We start from the raw sequence: 24,365 nt of genomic DNA on the forward strand, positions 1-24,365 counted from the left end.
TACTCGTTGCAAATCGTATTAGTAACACTATTCTGACCGGGTTGAGTATCCGCAGTTTGGGTGCAAAATTAAAATAAAATAAAATTTAGACATATTTTTTTTATTTTTGACAAATTTTAAGAATAAAAAATATATTTTACCCTTTAACATATCTTTCTGCCACTAATATTTTGGTTTTTCACTGTGGTTAAGGATTAATTTTTTGTAGATTTGTGCTCTATTTGAGAGAGTTTGCCATTGAACTCTCAATACTTATTTAGATAAAAGAATAAATTTACTATTTGACTAACTCAGTAATAAGACCCAATATAACCTTAGTTAGAAACTGGCCCAACATGGTGCTAACGAAAGCCCGCGTTTGTTTTTTTAACAACCTCTCTTCTGACAAAAAACAAGCAAAAAAAAACCAGATTTCTTTGGATGCGATTATATTTTTTTCTTTTTCTTTTTCCCCTTTCTACTTTTGCGGTGTTTTCTTTGAATTTTGAAAGATGAAGGACGAAACAGGTGATGGAGAGAACGATAAATTGCAGGATATTAAGCTTTGGGGAGTTTTTCTCTTCGGTTTGATTGGCGCCACCGCTTCAAGAATCGCAGTGAGTTTTCATTTCTCTCAAAAGTCATTTTAATTTGATTAAACCTTCGAATTTGTTTTACTAATCTGATTGAGACTTCGCACTTAGACCAACGTTGAATTTGTCATATGCTGATATGGAACTTTAATCATTTAATTTTTATAAAGTAGAATTATGCTTTACATTATGTTCTAAGAATTTATGCTTGACATTTTGTGTTTATGTGATTTTTCTTTGTGAAGATAATTCTTCTTTTTTAGGGTTAAAGTTTTCAGTTATACTGAATTCTGCCTCTGTCCACCGGCATTGGAATTGCATTAGGCATTTTTGATAGTCAATGTAAAACTTTGTCGAATCATCGAACTGCTGAATGCGTTTTTGTTTCGATTGTATTGTAACTGAATGCAGATATTTGCACAAATCATAGTGAAATTGATCTTCCATGCTGTACTCTTGAACTCTTTGCAGCTGTCCCGGTCGCAATCATCGTGGAAAGGAGGGAGTGGCAGTTCTTTCCGATCAGCATTTCAAGAGGAAGCATGGAAGAGGTACAACAAACGGTTGCGAGAGGAGTACGAGGAGGAGATGGAGAGGGTGGTGAGTTGTGTGTGATGTGTCATGTCATTCACTACAATACTTTGTTTTTATTATTGTTCATTACTTCATAATAAGAGTATATATCACATTCATAGAATTTGAGCTTGGGAGAGATTAAACATGTCTGTGATCTCTTCAAAAGTGTGAATCTGAATCATCATATTTGAGAGAAAACAGATTTCATAGCAATTTTATTGTGGTAAGGCATAAAGAAATGTAACTTTTAGGGGGTTTCTTTGTCGGTTAATGTTAGGTGCTGGGGCTTGAGCCCAAATAATTTCCTTTTCTGCTGTTTTTAGGAACGAATAAAGCATATGCAGAGTGTGTTTAGCAGAGAAAGAAATAAGTATAAAAGAAGCTATGAGCAGTGGAGGGAAAATGGTCCTGGTGCATATCATCAACATTTCCAGAGAGATGATTGGTATTGGAAGGCCGACGCATCCTTCAGAGACCAGAGGACTAATTATCGAGATATTCCGAGGGAGAGTGCATATTATTCATTATCACATCACTACTCAGTTCTGGGTCTTGACAGGTTTAGAACAACACCATATACAGATGCCGAGATCAAGGTAATTGTCTTCTCATAAGCTTTGCAAATATCTTAAAAGTTTGCTAATTATATGCTGCAAACTTGTCTTGATAAAAAGATTGACGTATCATTTATGATGCTAGCGGTTTGTGTATTTCTTTTGTGATATGTAGCACAGGGATAGGATTGGCAATTTGTTCAATATTTGTTTCGTCCCTGTAATGCGATTTAGCTTAAAGTAGCATTTAAGAGGGTGCAATGAGAAATACTGGAAAATAAAAGAATTTTTCTGTGATTGACAACCAATGAGGAAGCTCTTAAAGGCAGATGTGTAAGTTCCTAAGGAAAGTGGAAAACCACGCCTTAAAATCTAGCTATTAAAAGGGAAAAACCACTCTCCTTAAATACAATATCAAGCATCCTATATTACTTCATGTGAGACTTTGGACAGCCCATAATACTCAAGTCCCTAACAGCATATTAGTAGATATTTGTATAACAATCAATAGATTTGTTGCCAGGATATCCTTTGAATCCATATTATTCTGCATTGGTTTTCGACGTTCTTACTACTTGAACATAATTGCTGATTTCATTTTATGAATATTTATGCTATCTCTGTTGCATTGTAGGTAGCATTTAGGATGAAGGCGAAGCAGTATCACCCTGATCAAAACCAGGATAATAGAGGTAACTCTTGACTAATTATCACTAAACACTAATTTTAACCTCAAACCAGAGCATTACTACTTAACAATATTATCATCATGGATGTGAAAATGAAACAGAAGCTGCTGAGGCTAAGTTCAAAGAAGTAATGTGTTCATATGAAGCCATTCAAAAAGAAAGGAAGAACCAGAATCTGTAAATGCCTAACTTTGACTGATTATCTGGGACTGGGAGGGATGTGAAGTATTCAAAATAATTTTCCAAAGTTCCTCCTAACTATAGAATTACCATTCAGCTAAAATATGATTCTGTTGAGAGTAAATTTTGGGTAATTATTACGTTACATATATGTATATTTATAGACAACGATGTTGTATTATAAGGCTGTTAACCTCGGGAGCATTGTATTTTTCTTTAGGAAATTCACAGAAAAGATATGTACATAAATAAACAGCATTCCAACTTTGAAGGAAACTAAACTAAGCCAAAAACGTGTGTCTTGAAAAAAGTTGCAATTATCAATCTGAGAATTGTTTCTTATGTAGTAGTAGTTTTTTTTCAATCACCATTGACTACATGCTATAGCTTTATAGGTGCCATGTTTGGTGTATTTGGTTAATCAATTGGATAAGATTATGAAAACATTCAAATGATAATATTTAATTCTCATTTTGCTCTTGATAGCCAATAGAATAGATGTGATAACTGATAAGATTAATATCAAGGTTGTGTATAAGAATCATAAAAAATAACTAAAATTTTCTATCATTAAGACATGATTTCCTATATTTTTTTAGAGTTCAATTTTGATAGATTAAGTGATTAACCATGAAAAAAGAATGGAAGTAATGCCCCCAATTTTTTAGTCGTGTTAACGTTGTTGATATGCGTTGTTAAGTGCCAAGTTAGCAGTCTATTAAACCACGTAGTTCAAGGTGAAGAGTCCAGTTGCTAAAAAAAGGATGCAGTTTCAATGTTCCAATCTCTCTTCTTCAAATAAAGTAGCAGTGAAGAAGAGGAGCATCAATGATCGTTCGCAAATTTCAGGTACTCCACAATGATTCCAACTGTCATCTCGAATTTGATACCGACGATGGCTTCAAAATAATCTCTCTCCCAAAATGATCCCTAAACTCATTCTTTCTTTCTTTCTTGCTAACAATCACACAAATCTTTTCTTTCTTTCAATTCATGATTGCAGGTTTTTCAAGTTCAACTCCTCTCTCACTTTTGTTCCTCCCGACCAACAGAAGGTTCAATTTCCCACCTCTTATTTTAATTATATTTTGATTAAATTGTATTCATTCATATTCATGAAATTATGTGTTTGAATTAATTTCCTTTGAAATGCATAGATTTATGTTCCTGAAGATGATACCCCAGTCGCCGCTGACTCCGATCTCCTCGCCATTTCCAACAAACTCCGACTAGTCTCCATTGAAGACGAACCTCAGCCCCAACCAAACACTGAACAAATGATGAAAATAAAATTTGATGGTTAGGATTTTATAATTGAAAATAGACCAATTTGAGTTTTTTTAAATAAATTTTAGATACTAATTTGAGTTGAAGTCATTGTTTGTCTATATTAACGTGCTGTTAGCACACATAAAAAATTTTAATGCGATTGGTGAGTTTTGGACTAAGGTGAATTTACGTTTCTTGAGTGAGAGATCAATTTGATTATTTTACAAAGTCAGAGATTTAATTAATGCAAATTGAAAATTTCAAAGATTATTTACGCCATTATTTCAAAAAAAATACCACCATTTAATTAGATTTGTGTATTTAAATAATTTTTTTAGATAGCGTTTGAAAAAAAAAATCAGAGATTGAGAGAATGAGACTGAGAGACAAAGACCGAAATAAATTTTAGTATTGTGTTTGGTGTAAAGTAGAAGATAGCGATTGAAATAAGAATGAAACTCTAATTTAATTTGCACAAAGAGTAAAGTTGGAATTAATTTATTGAAATAGAGGTATTTTAGGTATAAAATATTATTAAAATTTTAGTCTTTGTTTTTAAAAATTTCAGTCCTGTCCTCACTTTTTGGGTATGAAATATTGAAATTTTGAAAACAGCGACTGAAATTTTAATACCAATTTTGGGCCAATAAACATGATATTAAATTTTAGTTTCTGTTCCAATATCTCAAAATAAACGCTACCTAAGTGACATGTTTAAAAATAAATCACTTTGGTTGATATGTTAATACACGATTAAATGATTTTAAATTTTTTTATAATGTTATTGCATGAAAATTAAATCCTATTTTTTTTATAGGCATTATATGAATAAGAAATATCCCTTAAGTACTATTGTTATATGCAGAGCATTACAACCACTATGGAAGATAGAAATCCCCCTTTTATTGCATAGACTATTGTTAGAGTAGTGGATGAGAAAGATATATTATTTAGTGGCATTTATTTAAAAGAAAATGAATTTATTTTCAAGAATCGTCCATAAAAATATATTATTTCAGTCTTTATTTTAAATCCAAAATTTTATTTCTAGGAATGAAAACATATTATTTCAGTATTTATTTTAAATTTAAATTTTTTTCTCATTTTAAAAGTTGAATATTTAATATTTCTTTGTTAAGAATAAATTAGTATATAAAATCATGATTATATTTCTCAATTATTATATTTCTTGTCCGAGACCTCTTTTTTTATTTATATTAATGGTATTTTGAAAATAAAAATATATTTTTAGCAATATATATAATAAAACAAATATATTTATAATTTATTCTTGAGAATATTAAAAACAATTCTCATTAATTTATCGTATTAAAAAACAAGTTTTAATAAAGTAAAAATATGTTTCTGAATATAATATTCCTGAAAATATAATTCTTGGTATATATTTTTTTTTAACTTTGAAACAAATGTTCACTTGTATTCCAAAATAATTTTAGATGGATTTCTTTCTATATATTCAATTTTGTGGTTATCACAAGATTTAGAAACTCTTAATTAAATTTTGATTTCAAGAAATTTACAAAAAACTTGTAAAGCAAACAACAAATTCTTAAAAAATTGTTAAATAGTTTCTGGTAGTGGATTAATCACCAACATTTGTCATGTCAGTGTTTTTTAAAAACTAGTTACCTAACCGTCATATATTTATTTTGATTTAACTATTTTTTGATAATTTATTTATTACTCGGTTTTTCCGAAAGTATTTTTGGTAGCAAAATAAATTTTTGGATACTATTTTTACACCCATAATTATAAAGTGGCCAGAGGGGTTGCCGGGAAAATGGATGGCCAGCCTTGGCACCTCTGGTCGCCTCACAGGTTCAGCAAGGACATGCGACATCGTTGAGGTAGGGGATTTGTTTCTACCCATTTACACTATATATATAATTTTTTGGTATGAGTATAATAATAATAATATAAATCTAGTAAGAATACCCAAAAATAAATTAAGGACAATATCATTATCTCAGTAATAATAAAATTTTTGAACAGATATAATTTTTTTTTCGTCAAAAAAGAAAGAAATAGTTCAGCAAAATACACCTCTGAAAAATATTCTCTATTTCTTCCTTAGTAATCCTAGAACCATTTCATCTAGCAAGAAATGCAACTTGGATCAGGTGCAGGTCCTTTCTTCTCAGCTCCCAGGGACATCGATTTCAACCTTCATTATTTAACCAAGGAGAACAACTTCAACTTATCAGATTGGATATTTGATAACTTTTGCTTGTTGTGAACTGTTATATTATTAAATTGGCCATGGAGATGGTAGTCATGTTATTGATTTTAATTTCTAATGTAGTGAAAAGATGCTACATTAACTCATATCGTAATACTTACATAATGCATACTACAAACAGTACAACCTTACATTAAACAAACAAACACAAATGAAAAAAAAAAACCCAAAATGTTAACAGATCTAAATCTTGGAGCATCGATCTTCCCTCAAATTACCTGAACTGAGAAAACCTAGCTCTTAAATCTTGAAAGCATCTTGATTCTTTTTTCCCCAAAATTTTTTTACCGATACTCACTATCTTGCAGCAGGAGGAGCTCTGTAATAAGCTGGAACAGTTGCAGGGAAGAACATTTGGCGAACTCCTTCTGCCTTAATTATAGGAAAGATGATTCCAGATGCACTCTACCAAAAGATGAATTTGCATTAAATAAGTTGATTTTTGTGTGATTTAGTTAAATGCATAAAAGACATTTGACAACAGAGAATAGCCAAAAATATATTTTTGATCCCTTATCTTTCCTCTTTAATTTAAACCCCCAATCTTTATACTCTGAGACGGTTTGAATCGTTTCTAATTTGGTCTCTTGCACTATTTTTTTTTTTTCAGTTTAACCCTTTGCCTTAAAGTCATTTTAAATTTCATTCTACATGTGAACCATGTCAGTATTTTGTTATTATTTGACCGAGAGAACAAATTGGAAACGATTTGAAACATAAAGAAACAAACTAATTGAAAATGATTTGAAATATAATGATCGAATGAGAAATCAAATAAAAAATATATGGGACCAAATTACCTAATCTTCCTAGAACATATTCGACAGAATACTTACAGAGATTAACCGAGCTCCAATCCATATCTTCTTGGGCGAGGGAAAGGGAAATATTAAGCGGCCAACACCATACACTGCAACAGCAAAGAAATGAGCCACCAAGCTCAAAGGACGAGGGTTTAGTCCTGAGAGTAATGAGATTGGTCCCTGGGAACATAGGCCTCCAAGGCTCAGATAATCAAAGCAAGCTTGGCGCATTTCCTTCCTTGCTTGATCTGGAGATGCAGAGAAGACCTTGTACAAGGCACCTGCTAATGTATTTATGGTTGATGCCACAGGCTGCAAATTGAAACACCAAGTTAGTTTACTAAACAGGGTTGAGATTTTTTCATCGAGACACACTGCCCCATCTTTAAAACAAAATAAGCAAGACACAGATAGATTACTAAAAGCTATTTGTTTGCATTGAAAAATATTACCTTTCTCAAGGTGTAAAAGGATTCAAGGTATTTGCAGAGTGTGGGTGCGTCATTCAGGTCACTCAGGGGCCTGAGAAGATTTCTCAGCACCACAATGTCTGACAATGCCACGGTCATTCCACCCCCTGTTAGAGGATGCCTCATGTTGAAGGCATCTCCCATCAAAATGGCTCCAGGGGTAGGAAGGGGGTCTGCTGGCATGCTTCTATTCGATATTGACCTTATGTTGCCTTTCTCAACTGCAGCTAAAAAGGCATCATGGAGCTCAGCGGGGATCTGCAGTAGTTTTCAATAGATCATCATCTAACATACCAATACCCTCGTATGCAAAACAAAATTCTCTCTCAATGCAAGAAGGCTAATCTAATCACATGCCAAGGATTAATAAAAAGTTTGCAGTGTTTGAAGCATACCTGTGGAGCCACCATTGTCTTCAAATACTTCTCCATTTCACCATTTGCGATAGAAGGAACTTTCTGCCCAGGTACATCAACCAAACAACGAACCTCTGTACTACTTATGCGATAGAACAGAATTGGGGAAGGGTCTCCGAGTATGACGTGACCATGATTTTCATATGGAAGTTGGCAATTCTCCAGAATTAAGCCAACGAAGTGAGAGGGAATATCAACCTGCATATAAACCATAATAAAATATTAATATTATTAATATTATTGATAAATAATTCAACAGATTTCTCTTTCTCACAAGAAAGTAGAAAAGAGATAGCTTCTTAGAATACAGGAAAAGGGAGAAGAAATGAATTGACTATAGTAAAAATTTTAATTTATGGTATAAATTTTGTTTATTCCATGGCATGACTCTTCACACAATCAACCTAAAACAAATTCTCAATTCTCACCTTAGGATTACAAAGACAACGGCGCAAGTTTGAGAAGCCGCCATCACAAACAACAGTAAGAGGTGCATGTACTTTCAGCTCCTGACCATCTTTGGTCTTGTACTGAACACCTTTAATTGTCCCCTTTTCTTCAATCAAGGAAGTGACTGACCCTTGCAGCAACCGGACACTGCAGAATGATAAAAACAAACCAGCATGAGAATATTACTTTACTTAGCAAGAAAAAAGCTTCAGCTCTCAGTAGAAGAATGAAACTGGAGAAATAAAAAATTATTTCGTAATAATCAAATACTAGACAGAAGCTAATAGCATGAAACCTTCCAACAAAATTACTTTGGTAATCCACATTATTTAAATAATCTAACCAAAACAAATCGAATGACATCTATCTGAAGTATGGGTACTTAGGAACCAAGACCAATTTTACAATTACTGCCAAAACAAAAAATCCTAAGTAAAAAGTCATGGGCAGTTGCAACTTGCAACACTGTAAAAAAGTCAATAGTTTATATGACAAACGAGAACTGGAGGAGGAAAAACATATACAAAGCACAAACTATACATCACAGAAAGGAAGAAATCAATACTTGGGCAGTGTGGCAGCCTTTTCGCGCATCCTCTGAATAAAACGGCCATTGTGAAAGCTTCTACCAGCGATATCTGACTGAAACTTTTCCAAGGGATAAGAGAGGCATGTATTTTTTCCGTCCTTGAAAAGTGCATAACCAAACACTCTCTGAGCATCGATTTCCTCCACACAATCTGCAGTTGAAACACAAATTGTTAATCCTTAAGCACGCCTTCCTCTAGTAAACAGAGTTAAATCCACGAATTCTTATGGTGAGCCAATCTAGAAGTGAAAATATAAAACATACGAGGATTGAGTGAATCTAACTTCAAAAGGCAACTCCAGACTAGGGAAGGACTTGGAGTAACCCAATAACAATTATAGTATAGGCTCTAATGCTATATTAGAATTGAGTGAATCTAACTCAATTCTAAATCTAGCTCAAGAAATAAGAGTTGTTGGACACTTATAAAGGCTACATATGTCTTATCTCTAGGCAATTTGGAAATCTAATCTAATACGTAAATCTAAAATTGGACATGATACTAGACCTTTCCCCTCAATTCTAATTTTTACGTTTGAAATATTATATAGAAAATAGAATTTTAATTTTAATTCCAAGTACCAATTCTATGATGTTAAAAATTACGCACCTTCAAGTCCCAGCTCAATCAATTTGAGATAGCCGCCAGGTTGTAGCAACTCTCCAACAATTCTGTCAGGCTCACTCAAATCTCTTTCAACTACAAGTACTCGCCGTCCATCCTGTACCACACAGCAGTTATTACTTAGTACTTCAAATTGTGCATAGAAAGGGAGTTCTATTATTTTATATACCTAAAATTAGTTTGGACTTTGGAATGTCACTGCCTTGTTTTTTCCGTCAAAATTTGTCTGACATAGGCTTGTAATTGTGAAATATTTCGTACTAAAAAATAATCAAAACATTATTGAACTTCTCTGGGTAAGGAACGGCACTCAGAGTTAACAATTTTTTCCCCTAAGCATTATATCAATAATTCGTCAAATTAATCCTTGAAACATTCTTCATAAACTGTTATATGACTTTTGTTGCCATTTAAAAATATATATCACTACTCAAGAACCATTCTATGTCAAAATGCTATATCTCGTCTAATAATATTATAATAGCCATAAATAATTTTTCTTATGCCCGATGATGCAACTTATTACTTCGATAACAGCTAATTTTGTCCTTTAAAAAGAAAACACAAACAACAATAATTTTTCTTATCAGATTTGCCTCCTTTAATCCTTCACCTTCAAATGATAAATTGTGTAACGGTTAATGAGAAATCAAACAATGCACGTTCTTCATTTGTTGCGAATTATCAACGAGGATTTCGTGCAAGCACGAACCACGTGAAAACGCGCAAACGACAAAAAACACGCGAATGAAAATTGGAATCCCTACTCATTCATTTATGCATTTTATATTATTTTTCTCTTTACCTTGCCGAGTGTGTAAGCAAGAGCCGCGCCAGCAACGCCAGCTCCGACGACGATAACGTCAGCATCGTTGCCATCGAGGTTCTTGGATCCACATTCTCTGACGGAAGTTTTCACGTTCCCCGTACGCTGAGCATCGTTCTCCTGCGAAGCACGACGGCGGCGGTTTCCTCCGGCGAAAACTAAGCTGTAGAGCGCGAAGACGCTGAGAACAGAGACAAGGATCCAGCCTAGGACATACGGATCCGCCATTTCAATAGAATGCAATATCACCAGATGAAAAGAATCACGATGGATCAGAGGAGGAGAAGGAGCGAGGAGGTGGAGTTCTCTCTCGCTCGCTCCTTCGCTCGCAGTCGCTCTTGTTTCTCTCTCTGGTATGTTATTGTTTCTCTCTCTTAGCTGGAAAAGGAGCTTGGAACAATGGAACGGTTTAGTAGTGGGTATAACGGGAAACGAAGGGTAAAGAATGAGCGTATTTATAGGAGCATGCTTGCGGTGCTCATTTGAGTACAATGGATGGTATTGGTTGGCACTTGTCACTGTTATGGACACCAACGCGGAACGCCTATTTTACTTTTACCTTTTTTTATATCTTCAGAAAAAGAAAATTGACTCATCGAAAATAGGTTAGTTTCACCTGTTGTATAATTTGGAAAAAATTTCAAGTGTGTCATGAATATTAGTATTTTAGTGTTTTTAGTCCTTAATTTTAATTTTGTATATAATATTTTATAATAAAAATATTATTTATGTACTAAAATTAATTATTAAAAATAGTGATAATATATTTGTATATAAATATATATAGTTTAATTTATTTTTAATATATATTTTATATTTTAATATATATTTTATTTTAATAATTGAATTTAGTAATTGATTTTTGAGTATATTTAATATAGTTAATTTTATAATTGAAATTAACAACTAAAATTATTAGATATCGATATTTTTAATGTACTCAAAACTTTTTTTTAATTTATTCTAAAAAAATATTATTCGTATCTTATTTTTAAAATTTGAAGTTAATTGTTTCCTTTTCTTTTAAAATTTATCTTAAAAAATTTAAATATTTTAAAAGTAGGCTATAGGATCCAAATAAGTTTATTTTTTAAAAATAAAAAGTTTACCACATTAAATATTATTCAACTTTTTATAATTTTTAATTAATCTGTTGACTATTTTTATAATACCTATTTTTTAATTTTTAGAGATTCTGTTATTCCTTTTTAATTAAGTACTCTAAATAATAACAAAAACCAATGTTAGCAAATATTCTATCAATTTTTGCATTAGATGTGGTAAACGGGTCTAAATCCATCGGGCCACCCACATAACCTGTCAATATGGGTCGGACTGAAAAATTAGGACCGCCAAAGAATTAAAATTCGCCTAACCAGGCACCACTTAAACTGCGGATTTTGGCAGGGCGGACTTTTCCGTCGAGCTTAGTTTTTTTTGCAATGATATATTTTTGCAATTTGTTTTTTGGACAAAATCCAACTTTTCCTTACCCAACTTACAAGAATATGGAGATGAAAATTGAGTGTTTTGGATTATGTTTATGTTACTTTAGAGACAATATTTATAATTATGTTTTGGATTATGTTTATTTTACTTTTGAGAGAATATTTATAATTACAAAAACTTTAATGTTTGTGAATATAAAAAATATAATTTTTTTATGTTTTTAGAAATTATAATTTTATTAATATGATTGTGAAATTATATATATTATTTAGTAGTTTATAGTAAAAAAAAAAAAAGATGAGCTTTAGCGGGCTACCCACAATTAAGAGGGGCGGGTGAGATTTTAGGACCGCCTCACTAGTCAAGGCTGGGCGGGTTTCTGGTGGGTCGGGCTTCTCCGCATGCCACCCTTAGATTGCACGATTTACTCTCAAACCACGTCAACTTACAGTCATTCAATTTTATATTCACGAGTTTCATATCCTGTATCTATGTTTTAAAGTTCTCCGTTGTTGTTGTGTTAACACACTAGTACCTTTCCTTTCTTCAACTACACAACCTCATTAAAGTTACTTACGTAGTAAATAGGAACTCAACCAAGCTTCTTCTCTATTGTATGTGTATCATACACCAAGCAAATTGCACAATAAAAATTATTGTTTGTTAATTTCTCTTTTATACACAATTATCACTCTCCTCTATGTAAGAATTATTCAACCTAAACATAATATCATTCATTATTAATTAATCTCTAGAAGTACTTTTCAATCCCATAAATTCTTAATCCATCACATTATCATTTTAAATTTGCACTACATCAAATTTAATAATTACTTTCTTCTTTAATTCTATCAACTCTAACATATTCACATTATTTCTATGTTTAAATTTTTTTATTATTTTTCACTTTTTAACACCTCTAAACCCTTCACATTTCACTAATTAAAAATTAGTCTCCAAATAAGTTAGTTAAAACGACATATTCTATGTAATAAAAAATATTTGAGTTTTAATTAAAGATTTTTTTTGAAAAGAAGGTTAATATTTAATAATATTTTAATAAATCATGATGATTGTATGTATTATTTTAAATAAGAAAGATTAGGCTTGGAAAATAAAATGATCTTTAAACTGAATACAAACAAGGCTTATAAAATTTAGGAAAACTCTAGGGCCAGCAGTTTTATTGAATTTTGGCCAGTATGTAATCAGCAGAAAAAAGTGAGCCATTGGATGAAATCTCACACCAATCTTACACTATCAAATTATTATTGATGGCTAGTTGATGACTAACAATCATAAAAATTATTGACCCCTAACATTGCTCAAAATAAAATTGAATGGAATTTTTTGTGATTTATAATAGGAATGATAGATTTTGATATTAGATAGATTTCATTGATTAAAGAACTGGTTTTTATTGTTTTTTATTTTATATTTATAAAAGATTAATATTTTAGAGTTTTGAAGTTGATTAGGGATATCTGCCAAGGAGATTTGATTTCTTATTATTATATCTTTTTTTTTCTGTGCGAAAAGGTTTTTTTAATTACTGCACAAGATAAAGCAAAACACAACTATTTAGGAGATATAAATTCACAGAAGGTATCTGACGGTCAATTACCTTTTCTTTATAAATAGTTTTATTTTGTTTTGTAAAGCATCAAAAAAATCATATGCTAATATTATGATTCTACATTTCTACTATGATCTTCGACTACAAGATGATTAGTGGTCAAAAAATCAATCTAAACAAATTTACAATTTTTTTCAGTCATAACATCTCTCTTTATATCTACTCATGATAAATACCTAGGCCTCTCTTTGATTGTGAAAGTCTAAAAAAGTCGTTTACATAAAAATATTAGGTAAAATTTCATATATTATCCTAAATTTCTAAGTACCTGATAAGTCATAACTACTCACATTTACATAATTTTTTATTGAATAATCAATTAGCGTTTGCTTTTATTTTTTATTCTCATTATTATAATTTACGTCTTGAATCAAATATATAAGTTGTCGTTGATAGTTACCACAATATACTATGCAAATATTAAACCAACTTTATTATTTTCGTTTTTCATTCTCTTTTTCTCATATTATTGGCATAAAAAATTTGTATTTGACTTTTGTATTTATTAATTATTCATTTATATATATGATGACTCAATTTTTCCCCTCAAATAATAGGCTTATGACCTAGTGGTGACGCTTTCATCGGATAGACTCCTATCTATGATTTATATATAAGCAAAGCAGCCTTATTAATTTGATTAGGGGTCATTCTTAAAGAAATTCGCCTCTAATCAAAGTCTTAATACTTAAACTCGAACTCGAAATATCAAATATGTTTAGTTGCCTTTCATTTTTGTTTGGCCCTACATGAATGCTTCACCATTTAAATTAAATGATTAAATTATGCCAATAACTTTATTCATATCAAGGTGACAAATGTTTTATGCTATATATAGATAACTAGATATATTACAACAAATTTAACCAATTTAACTAGATCTAATAATTATAATAATTAACTTATTTATCTATCTACTTTAAAAAAAATTACAAATATTTTTGGGTCGGTTTATACAAATATATTTGGTTGCAAGCAGAAACGAAGTGAAACTTTTATAAATAAATTTCATATATAATTTTAGACATTGCATATCATAGCCTTGGCGTGAAAATTTATGGACCAAATTAACAGCAAATTAAATAAGCATTATTTGAAGGTATTCGCTAACTTGTATTCTAAGAGCAAAAGTTAAGCATAAAAGATACTATAAATAATAGAAATATTTTAAAATCTCAAAATTACAAATAGAACATATATTATATTATATATGAAACCCAAAAGGAGTATTTATTTGTCCTTGTGTTTTTATATTACTAATAACTAATTGTTGCATCCTTGAATGTTAGACTTTTGGACAATATTCCATAATTACAAATAAAATAGTGGGTTGCATTCATTAGATGAAATATCTTTGTGGAATGTGGTGGATATATTTTTAATATTTTTTCTCTCTCAGCTTAGTTGTTAATATAATTCATTTCATATAATTGATAATCCAAATTTTAAAAAATAAAACAAAACTATGGGTACAGGTGGGGAAGAAAATAAAACAAAACTCCCACGGATAATAACAAAGTAAATCAAGGGGCTCTGGTGTATATAGCATCCAAACAAACTACGTCTAAGAAGTAATAAGAGGAAGAAATAATGCAATTATATGATTAAAAAAGTTGACCAATTTTATTTTGGAAAGCAAATATCGTTTTTGTTTTTAATATTTGGAATAAGTTTTATTTGTGTCTTTAACGTTTAAATCATTCAATTTATATTCTTAATATTTATAAAAGTGATTTAATATTATCTTTCCGTCAATTATACTAATAAATTATATTGTATTTTTTTATTATTATTACTTAAATGTATTCATTCTCAATTAAATCTCACTTGAATGTGTTTGATTTTAATATTGTACCCATTATTTGTATTCATGTTCAATTACGTCCTAAAAAGTGAATTATGTAAATGTTGCAAGGATTAATTTCAATTTTTGATGAGCTATTATCCGGAGTGAATCATCGGTTGTGTCCTAGAACATTTGTATTCTAACTTCATCAAGAAGAGATTTTTAGAACTCCAACTAAAGCTCATGATGTGTAATTAACGATAGGATAACATTGAATCACTTTTACAAACATTAGGGATACAAATAGGACGATTTAAACGTTAGGGACACAAATAGAACTTACGCCAAACGTTGGAGACAAAAAATATACATTATTCTATTTTGAATTTAATTTTGATATACTAACAGTGTAAAATATTTTATACAGTCATCCAGTTACAACTGTTTTCTTATATGATCATTCACGTGGTCAATATAAAAAATAGTTATTATTTTTACTAATGTGTCTAATTAGATGCGATTTTATACAATATTAAACAATATAAAAAAAACTAAAATATTAATATATATCACAATTTTATAGAGTATGTGGTTTCTTTATTCCTATTTATTACTAAGACTTAATTATTCTTAGTGTTTATAATTTTATTAAATTATAAATTAAATTTTTAGAGTTTAAATATTTGTAACTAAATTTTATAGTGGATAAATATTTTCAATTAAGCTTTTTTAACTATGTTCTGTCAAAAAATACAAAATATTTTAAAATATTATTTTATTTTGTTTAATTTGATTTGGGATAAATTATGCAATATTTTAAAACAACTATTTTATAATTATTGCATTTTTGCAAAAAAAAAAAGATGTAATAAAAAATTATCTAATATAGAGACAAACTTTTAAATTACAAAAACTTAATTAAGAATTCAGTAAAATTATAAAATTAATAAAATAATTAAACTATTTATTAACATTAGAAAGAAAAAAGAAATGAAAGTCAAACACAATCAATACACAACTTCATAATCAAATGTGTAAGATTGCCTAGTTCCTTAATCAAAAAGAAAAAGGAAAGAAATCAAAATTCAGAATTGGCCAAAAATGCCAACGAGGAAAGAATACGAATCAGCGCCACAAAATACAGTAGTGTATGTGGTTAGTCCACATATGCAGCAAATAAAAAAAAAATTTAAGTACTTGTTTGTTAGGTAGCTAACTGGTAATGGGACCATATTTAATTTATATGGATTCTTATGGTAATTATAATATGGACAACTAATGGATCAACTTCATTCAAGGGCTATATATATATATATATGAGTGTATTAACGATTTGATTAGGGTAATTAATTAATTAAGTAGATATTGAAAGTTCTAGAATAATAATAATAATAATAATAATTGTTCTGAATATTCTGGAGTATTCAGGAGATTATTTAAAAACTTGCATGGTGTTATTATTATTGGAAGTTTTTTTTTTCCCTTGCCATATCTAAAGTTAGAGAATGATACAATAGCGATAGATGGGGAATAGTCACAATAACGTGACAAATCGCAAATCTAAAACCTAAATGAATTTCAATATTCTCTTAGTATATTTTTTTAGTCAAGTGGAAACAGAGAGACAAAGTTTAGTTTGGACGATGGCTGGCCATGGTCCCCAAAAATTTTATAAAGAAGGAATAGTTTTATTTTGAAAAGTAAAAAATAGTTCAATTAATTGAGGTTTTATATTTTACTAACTCTCACTAATCTTGTTTGACGCCCATTCTCACCTTTAATTTCATTCTAAATTTTTTATTTTACTATTTTGATTTTTTGGCCAGAGATGGGATTTTTCCCTCTCGTAAAAAAAATGTAATAAATTTTATAAAATATATTTTTTTTTTATAATATGCTTAACGTATGCTATTAGAACACAAGTTACAAAACCCTATTTAATTTTGTATTTCTGTAGATAAATATAATAACTTCTCTTTTTTTTTCTTTTTCATAAAATTAAAACTGTAAATATCTTTGGTTTAAATTGAGTCTATTCCATGTTTAGTTTGTGTTTATATTAATCTTATTTTAGTCTTTTATTTTCTAATATAACAAAAAATAGAGAACGATATATAAACTAAAATATCTTTTTCTTCTCTTTATTGTTTGATTAGAAGGAGAATTGTTCTTTTACTATTAAATATAAAATTTATTATGTTATAAATACATTCAATTAAAAATATTCAATCTTATATAATTATCTTCATCAAACAATTTTCCTAATATAATTCATATATTTTAATTTACTGATGATCTTTGATTATTATTATTATTATTATTATTATTATTATTATTATTATTATTATTATTATTATTAGTATCATAGCCTTTCACGAGAAAAAAAATCAAAATTATAAATAAATTAGTTAATATATTTTTATGAGAGATGCTATTATTATTATTCTCTTTAATTAAAAATTCAACTTAGACTTGATTTGGTAAAATTTTCTAAAAAAATGTTTATGTTTTTCAAAAATATAAACACTTCATTTTGTATTTAGTAAATTAAAAAATTAACATATTTATACTTACAGCTTTTAAAAATTAGGAGTGTTTTTAATTTTAAAAATATTTAAAGAGAAACTTTTAAAAATTTATTTGTATTTATTAAAATTAAAAAATCTAATATAACATCATATATTAATTAATATTTAAATTTAATTTTTACATTAATGTTTATTATAATATTTTTAAATTTTAAAAATTATTTTATTAAAAATATTTGTTCTTATTTATACTTATTAAAAATTATTTTTAATTTAATTTATCAAATACAAATATTATAATTTTTAAAAAATTAATTTGTATAAATTATTTTTAAAAGATAAAAATTTCACCAAACTAAACCTATACTGTATATTCTAAACTTTTACGATACAATTCCACACATACATTGTAGTTTCAAATTAGTTATGTATATAGGCATTAATACGAAATGAAGCATGTTAACCTATTAAAACTGGTAGGTACATGTATCAAAGAAAACTAAAACTATATATGAAATGAATATATTATAAAAATGAAAAAATATATGTATTTATATATTTTTAATTATTTTTTAAAATATTTTACTGGGACAAGAGTAAGAATGGCAATACCACCCGAATCCACGGGTACCCATTCCCTACCCATTCGGGCGGGTAATTACCAGTCCCGCACCGAGATGGATTTTTAGCGGAACAGACTTTTGGGAGGAACGGGGGTAGGGTCGGGTTTAGGTAATACCCGCCCCACTATATATATAATATATGTAAAATAATTAGTAAATGATTAATAATATTGTATCATATTTAAATTTTTACTTTAATTTATGTTATGTATGTGATGATAGTTATATAAATTTTAAAATTTAATTTTATTTAATGAATTTTAATAATTATAGGAGTAGGTAGGGACAAGACGGATACTCACAAAAACGAGTTAGAATTTAATGTTTTATTACCCGCGAATAAAAACAAAACAAATTCTATGCAAATTATTATACAATAGAACGAAATTGGATAGAGCAAAAATCCTCCCCTACGTACTCGGCCCTTTGCCACCCTAGACAAGAGTCCACTTTAATTTCTTTCAAACTCAAAGTAGCTTTCTTTCTAATTTGGTGGTGTGTATATATATATATATATATCAGTAACATGCCTCCCTTAGACTAATTATTTAAATGGTTAGAAATTAATTAAAAAATTTTAAATCGTAAATAATATAATAGCTTTGTCTTTTGTACAAATTAATAGCTATGGACTGAAAAAGATATTTATTAAAAAAAAAACATATGTTAGTGGAATACATGTTCCTATATTACAATGTATTTAGATCAGTCAGGGTGTGGACAAATGCAATATTTTATTTATCCTTTTCCGGTTTTCCCATCAAAATTCAAATAGCAAAGTTGTGGTCCTAAGTAACATGTTGAACTTGGATTTGGGGACCATATATTTCATTTCATATACAACGGAAGGAAAGGGTCTAATAAATCTAAATAAGAAGCCAAGAATTCCATACAAAATAAGTAAATATCGTACAATAATTATTACTCTTTTAATGTGGTATACCCTACAATAATTATTACTCTATTAACATCCCCTTTTTGTTTTCAGCACATCACACATATTTCTCCATCATTCTCCATCACGACGAAATATAATTAATCCAAAAAGATGATAAGATTATCGATACTAAATTAATATTAAGGATTTTCGAAACAATAAAGAAACTCTGCATGGATGTAACGTTGATAAGATAAAGAGTCAACAACATATATACAACTACGTGCCGAATTCTGAACTCTTTTTCAAGCACAATCAGCAATAATATAAATTTTACATATTTAGATTTGATTTGATTATGACACCCGGTAATTGTAACAAAAGAAGTTGCAATAATTGATTAGTTGTGGATAATATTGTGTATATAAAGTGATAAACTATGAGTATACTAAAGTTCGGAAAAAAAATTGATTATTTTTGCATTTTTTATTTTATTCTAATGGAGGGACCATATATAGGTTTAGTATTATAAATTTAGGGTTGATGTCACAAAAATTCAATATAAATTTTTAAATTGTTGAATGATTTTTTATCAGAATATATTTAAAAAATTAACTGTTGCTAATACCGTCTAAAAACAAAATTTTCTTTAATAATACATATAAGTTAAATAAAAAGAAAAGATGAAATATTTTTAAATTTTTTGGTAATTAGACAAAATCTAAGAAGAGATAGAAAAGATGAAATATTTTTTAATTTTTTGGTAATTAGATAAAATCTAAGAAGAAATAGAGCCTTGTTTTTTTTTTTTTCTAAGGTATTTTTCATCCTGAAAGGTCAAGACTAATTCATTTGGATGTTAAACTCCATTTGAGGATTTGATGATAAGCCTTGTCTTTCAATAAGAAAAACAGCTTCTTTGTTTTTTTTTTTTTGTTGGTAAGCTACTCGTTTTTATGTAAATTATGTTGTATTGGAAAGGGCTTAGGCCCAATATGTTTTATAAACCTATATTTCTTCAGTTGGGCCATGCGAAAGTGGTTCTATCAATAAATATGATATTATTTGACCCAAAAAATTTAGATGTAAACGGTCAACAGGCAAAGTCAAATAATAAGGGCTAAAGCCCCTTTAATTTACCAAAAAAAATAAAAATAAAAATAAATAGTAACACGACTAAAAATACTAAATAGTAAGGACTCATTTAAATTGTTAAAAGGAAAAATGCTGTCTGATCCGAAAAAAAAAAATTTAGATCTTTTAAAGTTTAAATTTTATTTTAAAGAATAAAATATAATATTCTATTCTTAAATAATTTTTTTTATATTTATTTTTGATCCCACCTATAAAATTAATGGTGACAGATCACACTTTACTCTCTAAAGTAAATTCAAACTTTAAGAATATACATTAAACCCTAAGATACACATTAAAAATATATAAAACACAAATAAATATACACAACTATTTTTAATTTGAAAAAAATGTTGAACAATGATGCCTTGAAACAATGTGTTCAATAACTATATGAGTTAAAAAATAAACATCACTTGTACTATTCAAAATAATTATCCAGTACTAGGGATGATAAATATCTCATCCCAAAAATTTAAGCTGGTTTTGGGGTTTACTAAAGATCGAATTTTTAACTTTTCGGATCTAAAACTCTGGTACCATGTCATGATACCATTCATCCTAAAAGCTTCAGCTGATGAGAAAATGTAACACTAATGCTCATATCTCTAATACTGAATCGGATATTCATAAACCTCCATTATACACATTGTACAAATATTCCATTGACTCCCTATACTTTTTCATAAATTTTTATAAAGAATTTGTTAGTAAATATCCCAAGTAAAGAATATTATAAATAAAAATATAAATAAAATATTTTTTTATACACTAAATACATGAAAAAAATTCTTTTATATTTCAAACCAATATCGTTTGGATACTTTTTAAGGTAAAAAAAATTAATATAATTAATTGCTGTGTCAAATACAGAAGAAAAACAAAATGATCGGAGCCTTGTCTGGAGGTAAATCATAAGCAAATCCTCTTACCAATTGTATTATTTTTATGTAATATTGAAATTAAAAAAGAGTTTCTAGCTAATTATGTTTTCAAATTATAAAATTAAACTGTCTTTCGAGTAATATAAAAAAATTGAAATTTTATGTGAAATTAAATATATAAAATATAAAAATTATAATAAAATTTAAATTATAAAATTATTAAATTTAATATAAATTTTATAAAATCAATTAACTTATTTAAAGTCAAAAGATTTTAGTAGTCAAATCGAAATAATTAGACTAATAAAATATAATTTAAATAATATAATATTTTAAAATTAAATTTTTAAAATTTAAAATTTTAATTTTAGAAATTACAATGTAATTTTTTATTTTTAAATAATTATCACAAAAAAATTAATTTTAAATATATTTTTTTAATTTTATCTATAAAATAAAAAATAAAAAATTATATTTTATTTTCTAAAATAAAAATTTAAAACTCAGAAAATTCAAATTCTAATTTTTTTTATACTTATTCAGAAGTCATGGATTCTGACCCTCGTTGCTCGTTCCTAACTTGAAAAAAATAAATAAATCGAGATAATAGGTTCGGACGAGTGACTATTGACACTGCATAGTGAAGTGGAGAGTAGCGAGTGGTGGTGGTTGAGAAGAATCAAAGTGGAGTTTTGGCGGGAAAAAATGGATTTCGGTTGCTCCGACGCAAGCATATGGAAGGAAGCGCTGTCTGCATATCCATCTCGAATCGAATCTCTTTCCCTCACAAAGAACAAACCTAACTTGCTCTCTCTCGATCAATTCTACACCAAACACCTCCCTTCTCTCCTTCAACAACGCAACCCTAACCCTTTCCTCACAACCACCGAGCTCTCCGATCTCATGCGCTGGAAGCTCACGCGCGGTAAATGGAGGTACTTACTTCATTCACTACTCTTTCATTCATTAGTGTTAATCTTGATTAGTAATTTTTCTTTTGAGTTTTCAGGCCGCGGTTGCTGGAGTTTGTTGAGGCACTTGACGACGTCGTTGTGAGGAACGTTTCTGAGAAGGCGTTTCGGAGTCTTCCTGATTTGAAGAAAGCCGTTTCTGAGATCTGCGTTTTGAAAGGAGTTGGTCCTGCTACTGCTTCTGCGGTTTTGGCTGCTTATGCTCCTCAGGTAGCACCATTCATGTCTGATGAGGTATAATTTCAATTTCGTGTTTCATATTATCATTGTTTTTAGACAAAGTTGCCTCTCGGCGTTTGAAAATAATGGATTTGCCCCTCGCCATTGGGAAAAGGGTGATAGATTAGTTCATGTGAAGATTATAGTCAAGATATTGATACTTATCATGTTAAGTAGTTTAATCAAACATGTCAAGTCATTTATCGATTCATTTGCCCCGAAGACATCCTCATATGAGTATCTATCTAAATGCCTTTGTTCAGAATGTGCGCATGTATGCGAAGACTAATATGTCTATTTCTTTTAATTGTGAACTTTTTATGAATGAACTAGTCCGATATTCGGTAAAGCAATGGTGAGGATTTATCACGTTCAAAATCTTGAGGGAGACAGACTACTCTGTCTTTGGTGTTTTCGGTCAAGGATGAGATTGAAATTTGAAATTTTACTATTAGTATTAGTATTAGTATCGGTGTCAGTGTTAGTAACAATGTTGGTTTAAGTGATATATGTTTGACTCCCTTAATTAAAGCGTTGGATTTGAGCTTTGCGGACTGAAAACCTTTTGTTGGGTTAACTTCACCATGATATTGATGTTTTGGTTCAAAGAGGATTGTGGAGAATGATAGTATTAGTAGGATACATGGTCAAATCGGTTTTAGCTTTACTCAGCCTTTTAGAGATCTTTTGTTCAAAACATCAGTTTGGTTCTTTGTTGTGTAAGATATTAATTTTAAGAGATTGAATTGATGTTTATATAGTTTTTGTTGGGCTTAACTGATGGCCATTATAAATATTGAAAAAAGTCTTTTAGAAAGCTATTTGTTTTGTGGGGACATATTAGAAGGTTAATTGGATGGATATGTCTTGTATGTTTCATTATTGGCTAAAATTTAATTTATTTATTTAATCTTTTCTGGTAAGTGGTAACTATGAGATTATGTGATTGACTGCAGGCTATGGAGGCAGCTCTTGGAAACTCAAAGGATTATACACTGAAGCAGTATCTAATATTTGCAGATAAATTGCAGAACAAAGCAAAGGTATTATAGTATCCAAATCTAATATAAAAGGATTGACGTTTGTTGTTTAACGGAAGATTGGAATAGACTTGAATGTGAATATGCAATGCAAATTCCAATGCTTGCTAGTGAGGCTGTGATATTAGTATTAGATCATTATACATTTCATCCATTTTTGGGTTGATGATTTTTCCTCATTAACTTTTGAGTTATAATATTAAGAAACTTTATGTCTCTCTCTTTTGACTGTGATGAGTGAGATTATATCCTGATTAAACAAGTAGTACTCTTTGCTTTGAAATTTCAATGAAGTTCCTCCTTTGGTTTCAATTTTGACATCAAGTTGAGAAGCAGAGTAATCATGTTGGGGGATTCGGCTCCTTTTTTGTTTTTCCTGAATGTCTGGTGGAAAATTAATCTGCAGGAACTAAGTTCAGAAGGGGATACCTTCACCCCATCAGATGTAGAAAGGGCTTTGTGGAGTTACGCTATAGGGAAGTCAGCATCACCCCAATTGATTGAGGATCAAAAGACCAATCCAAAAAGGAACTCTAAAAGAAAGAGGAAAAATTGACATTGCAGCCTATCAACAAATGAGATTGAAACAAGTAATTATCTGTTCTTTCTAGGATCTGCTAGCTTTACTCCCTTCTTTTGGAGGTTCTGTGCGTTGATGTTTAAACTGTTATCAAATATCTTAATATATAAGTTGTGGCTAAGTTAATCATTCTTGTTCGTTGCTAACATTGCTTTTCTTGAAACTTCACTTATGACGGATTAGATGTAAGGGTTAATTATATAATTTGGATAGCATAATGTAGTACGTGCAGTAGCTGTTGGTTCATCTGAGGATACTGTCCACAATGAAAGAGTTGCTTCTTATACAATTTCAGAAATCATAGTGTAGGATGCATAATGAAGATAGGATCTTATTGACAATGTAAGAATCACTTCTTT

At 29.4% G+C, this 24,365-nt stretch overlaps 3 protein-coding genes across 7 annotated transcripts; 2 read left to right on the forward strand and 1 right to left on the reverse strand.

Annotated features, from left to right (window-relative positions):
• The first annotated feature begins 316 nt into the window (after positions 1-316).
• Positions 317-4,019, forward strand: LOC112697713 (uncharacterized). 4 transcript variants are annotated; one of them, XR_011874667.1, is made up of 7 exons: positions 328-596; positions 1,044-1,172; positions 1,472-1,744; positions 2,337-2,394; positions 3,272-3,420; positions 3,575-3,626; positions 3,729-4,019. XR_011874667.1 is itself a non-coding variant. In XM_072221495.1 (5 exons), the coding sequence occupies exons 1-5, from the start codon at positions 492-494 to the stop codon at positions 2,570-2,572; spliced, it is 645 nt and encodes a 214-aa protein (XP_072077596.1). In that variant the 5' UTR covers positions 317-491; the 3' UTR covers positions 2,573-2,913. The 4 variants fall into 4 exon arrangements, 2 of the variants coding, with proteins under 2 accessions (XP_072077596.1, XP_025606796.1); XR_003151281.3 differs by having other exon boundaries at positions 389-596; positions 984-1,172; XM_072221495.1 differs by lacking the exons at positions 3,272-3,420; positions 3,575-3,626; positions 3,729-4,019 and adding an exon at positions 2,493-2,913 and having other exon boundaries at positions 317-596.
• A 1,784-nt stretch (positions 4,020-5,803) lies between these two features.
• On the reverse strand, positions 5,804-10,937 carry LOC112697714 (squalene monooxygenase SE1). Of its 2 annotated transcripts, XR_003151282.3 has the most exons (9): positions 10,259-10,937; positions 9,439-9,550; positions 8,805-8,979; positions 8,218-8,386; positions 7,769-7,987; positions 7,356-7,631; positions 6,937-7,215; positions 6,319-6,505; positions 5,804-6,025 (listed from the first exon to the last, which is right to left on the reverse strand). XR_003151282.3 is itself a non-coding variant. In XM_025751015.3 (8 exons), the coding sequence occupies exons 1-8, from the start codon at positions 10,505-10,507 to the stop codon at positions 6,398-6,400; spliced, it is 1,587 nt and encodes a 528-aa protein (XP_025606800.1). In that variant the 5' UTR covers positions 10,508-10,937; the 3' UTR covers positions 6,128-6,397. The 2 variants fall into 2 exon arrangements, 1 of the variants encoding a protein (XP_025606800.1); XM_025751015.3 differs by lacking the exon at positions 5,804-6,025 and having other exon boundaries at positions 6,128-6,505.
• Positions 10,938-21,760: 10,823 nt separating this feature from the next.
• Positions 21,761-24,135, forward strand: LOC112697715 (uncharacterized). The gene is made up of 4 exons (XM_025751017.2): positions 21,761-22,131; positions 22,206-22,401; positions 23,343-23,429; positions 23,833-24,135. Exons 1-4 carry the CDS (start codon positions 21,902-21,904, stop codon positions 23,980-23,982), a joined length of 663 nt encoding a protein of 220 aa, XP_025606802.1. The 5' UTR covers positions 21,761-21,901; the 3' UTR covers positions 23,983-24,135.
• The last annotated feature ends 230 nt before the right edge of the window (positions 24,136-24,365 follow it).

Source organism: Arachis hypogaea, chromosome 16 (genome assembly GCF_003086295.3).
Source record: "Arachis hypogaea cultivar Tifrunner chromosome 16, arahy.Tifrunner.gnm2.J5K5, whole genome shotgun sequence".
In the NCBI taxonomy this organism is placed as follows: domain Eukaryota; kingdom Viridiplantae; phylum Streptophyta; class Magnoliopsida; order Fabales; family Fabaceae; genus Arachis; species Arachis hypogaea.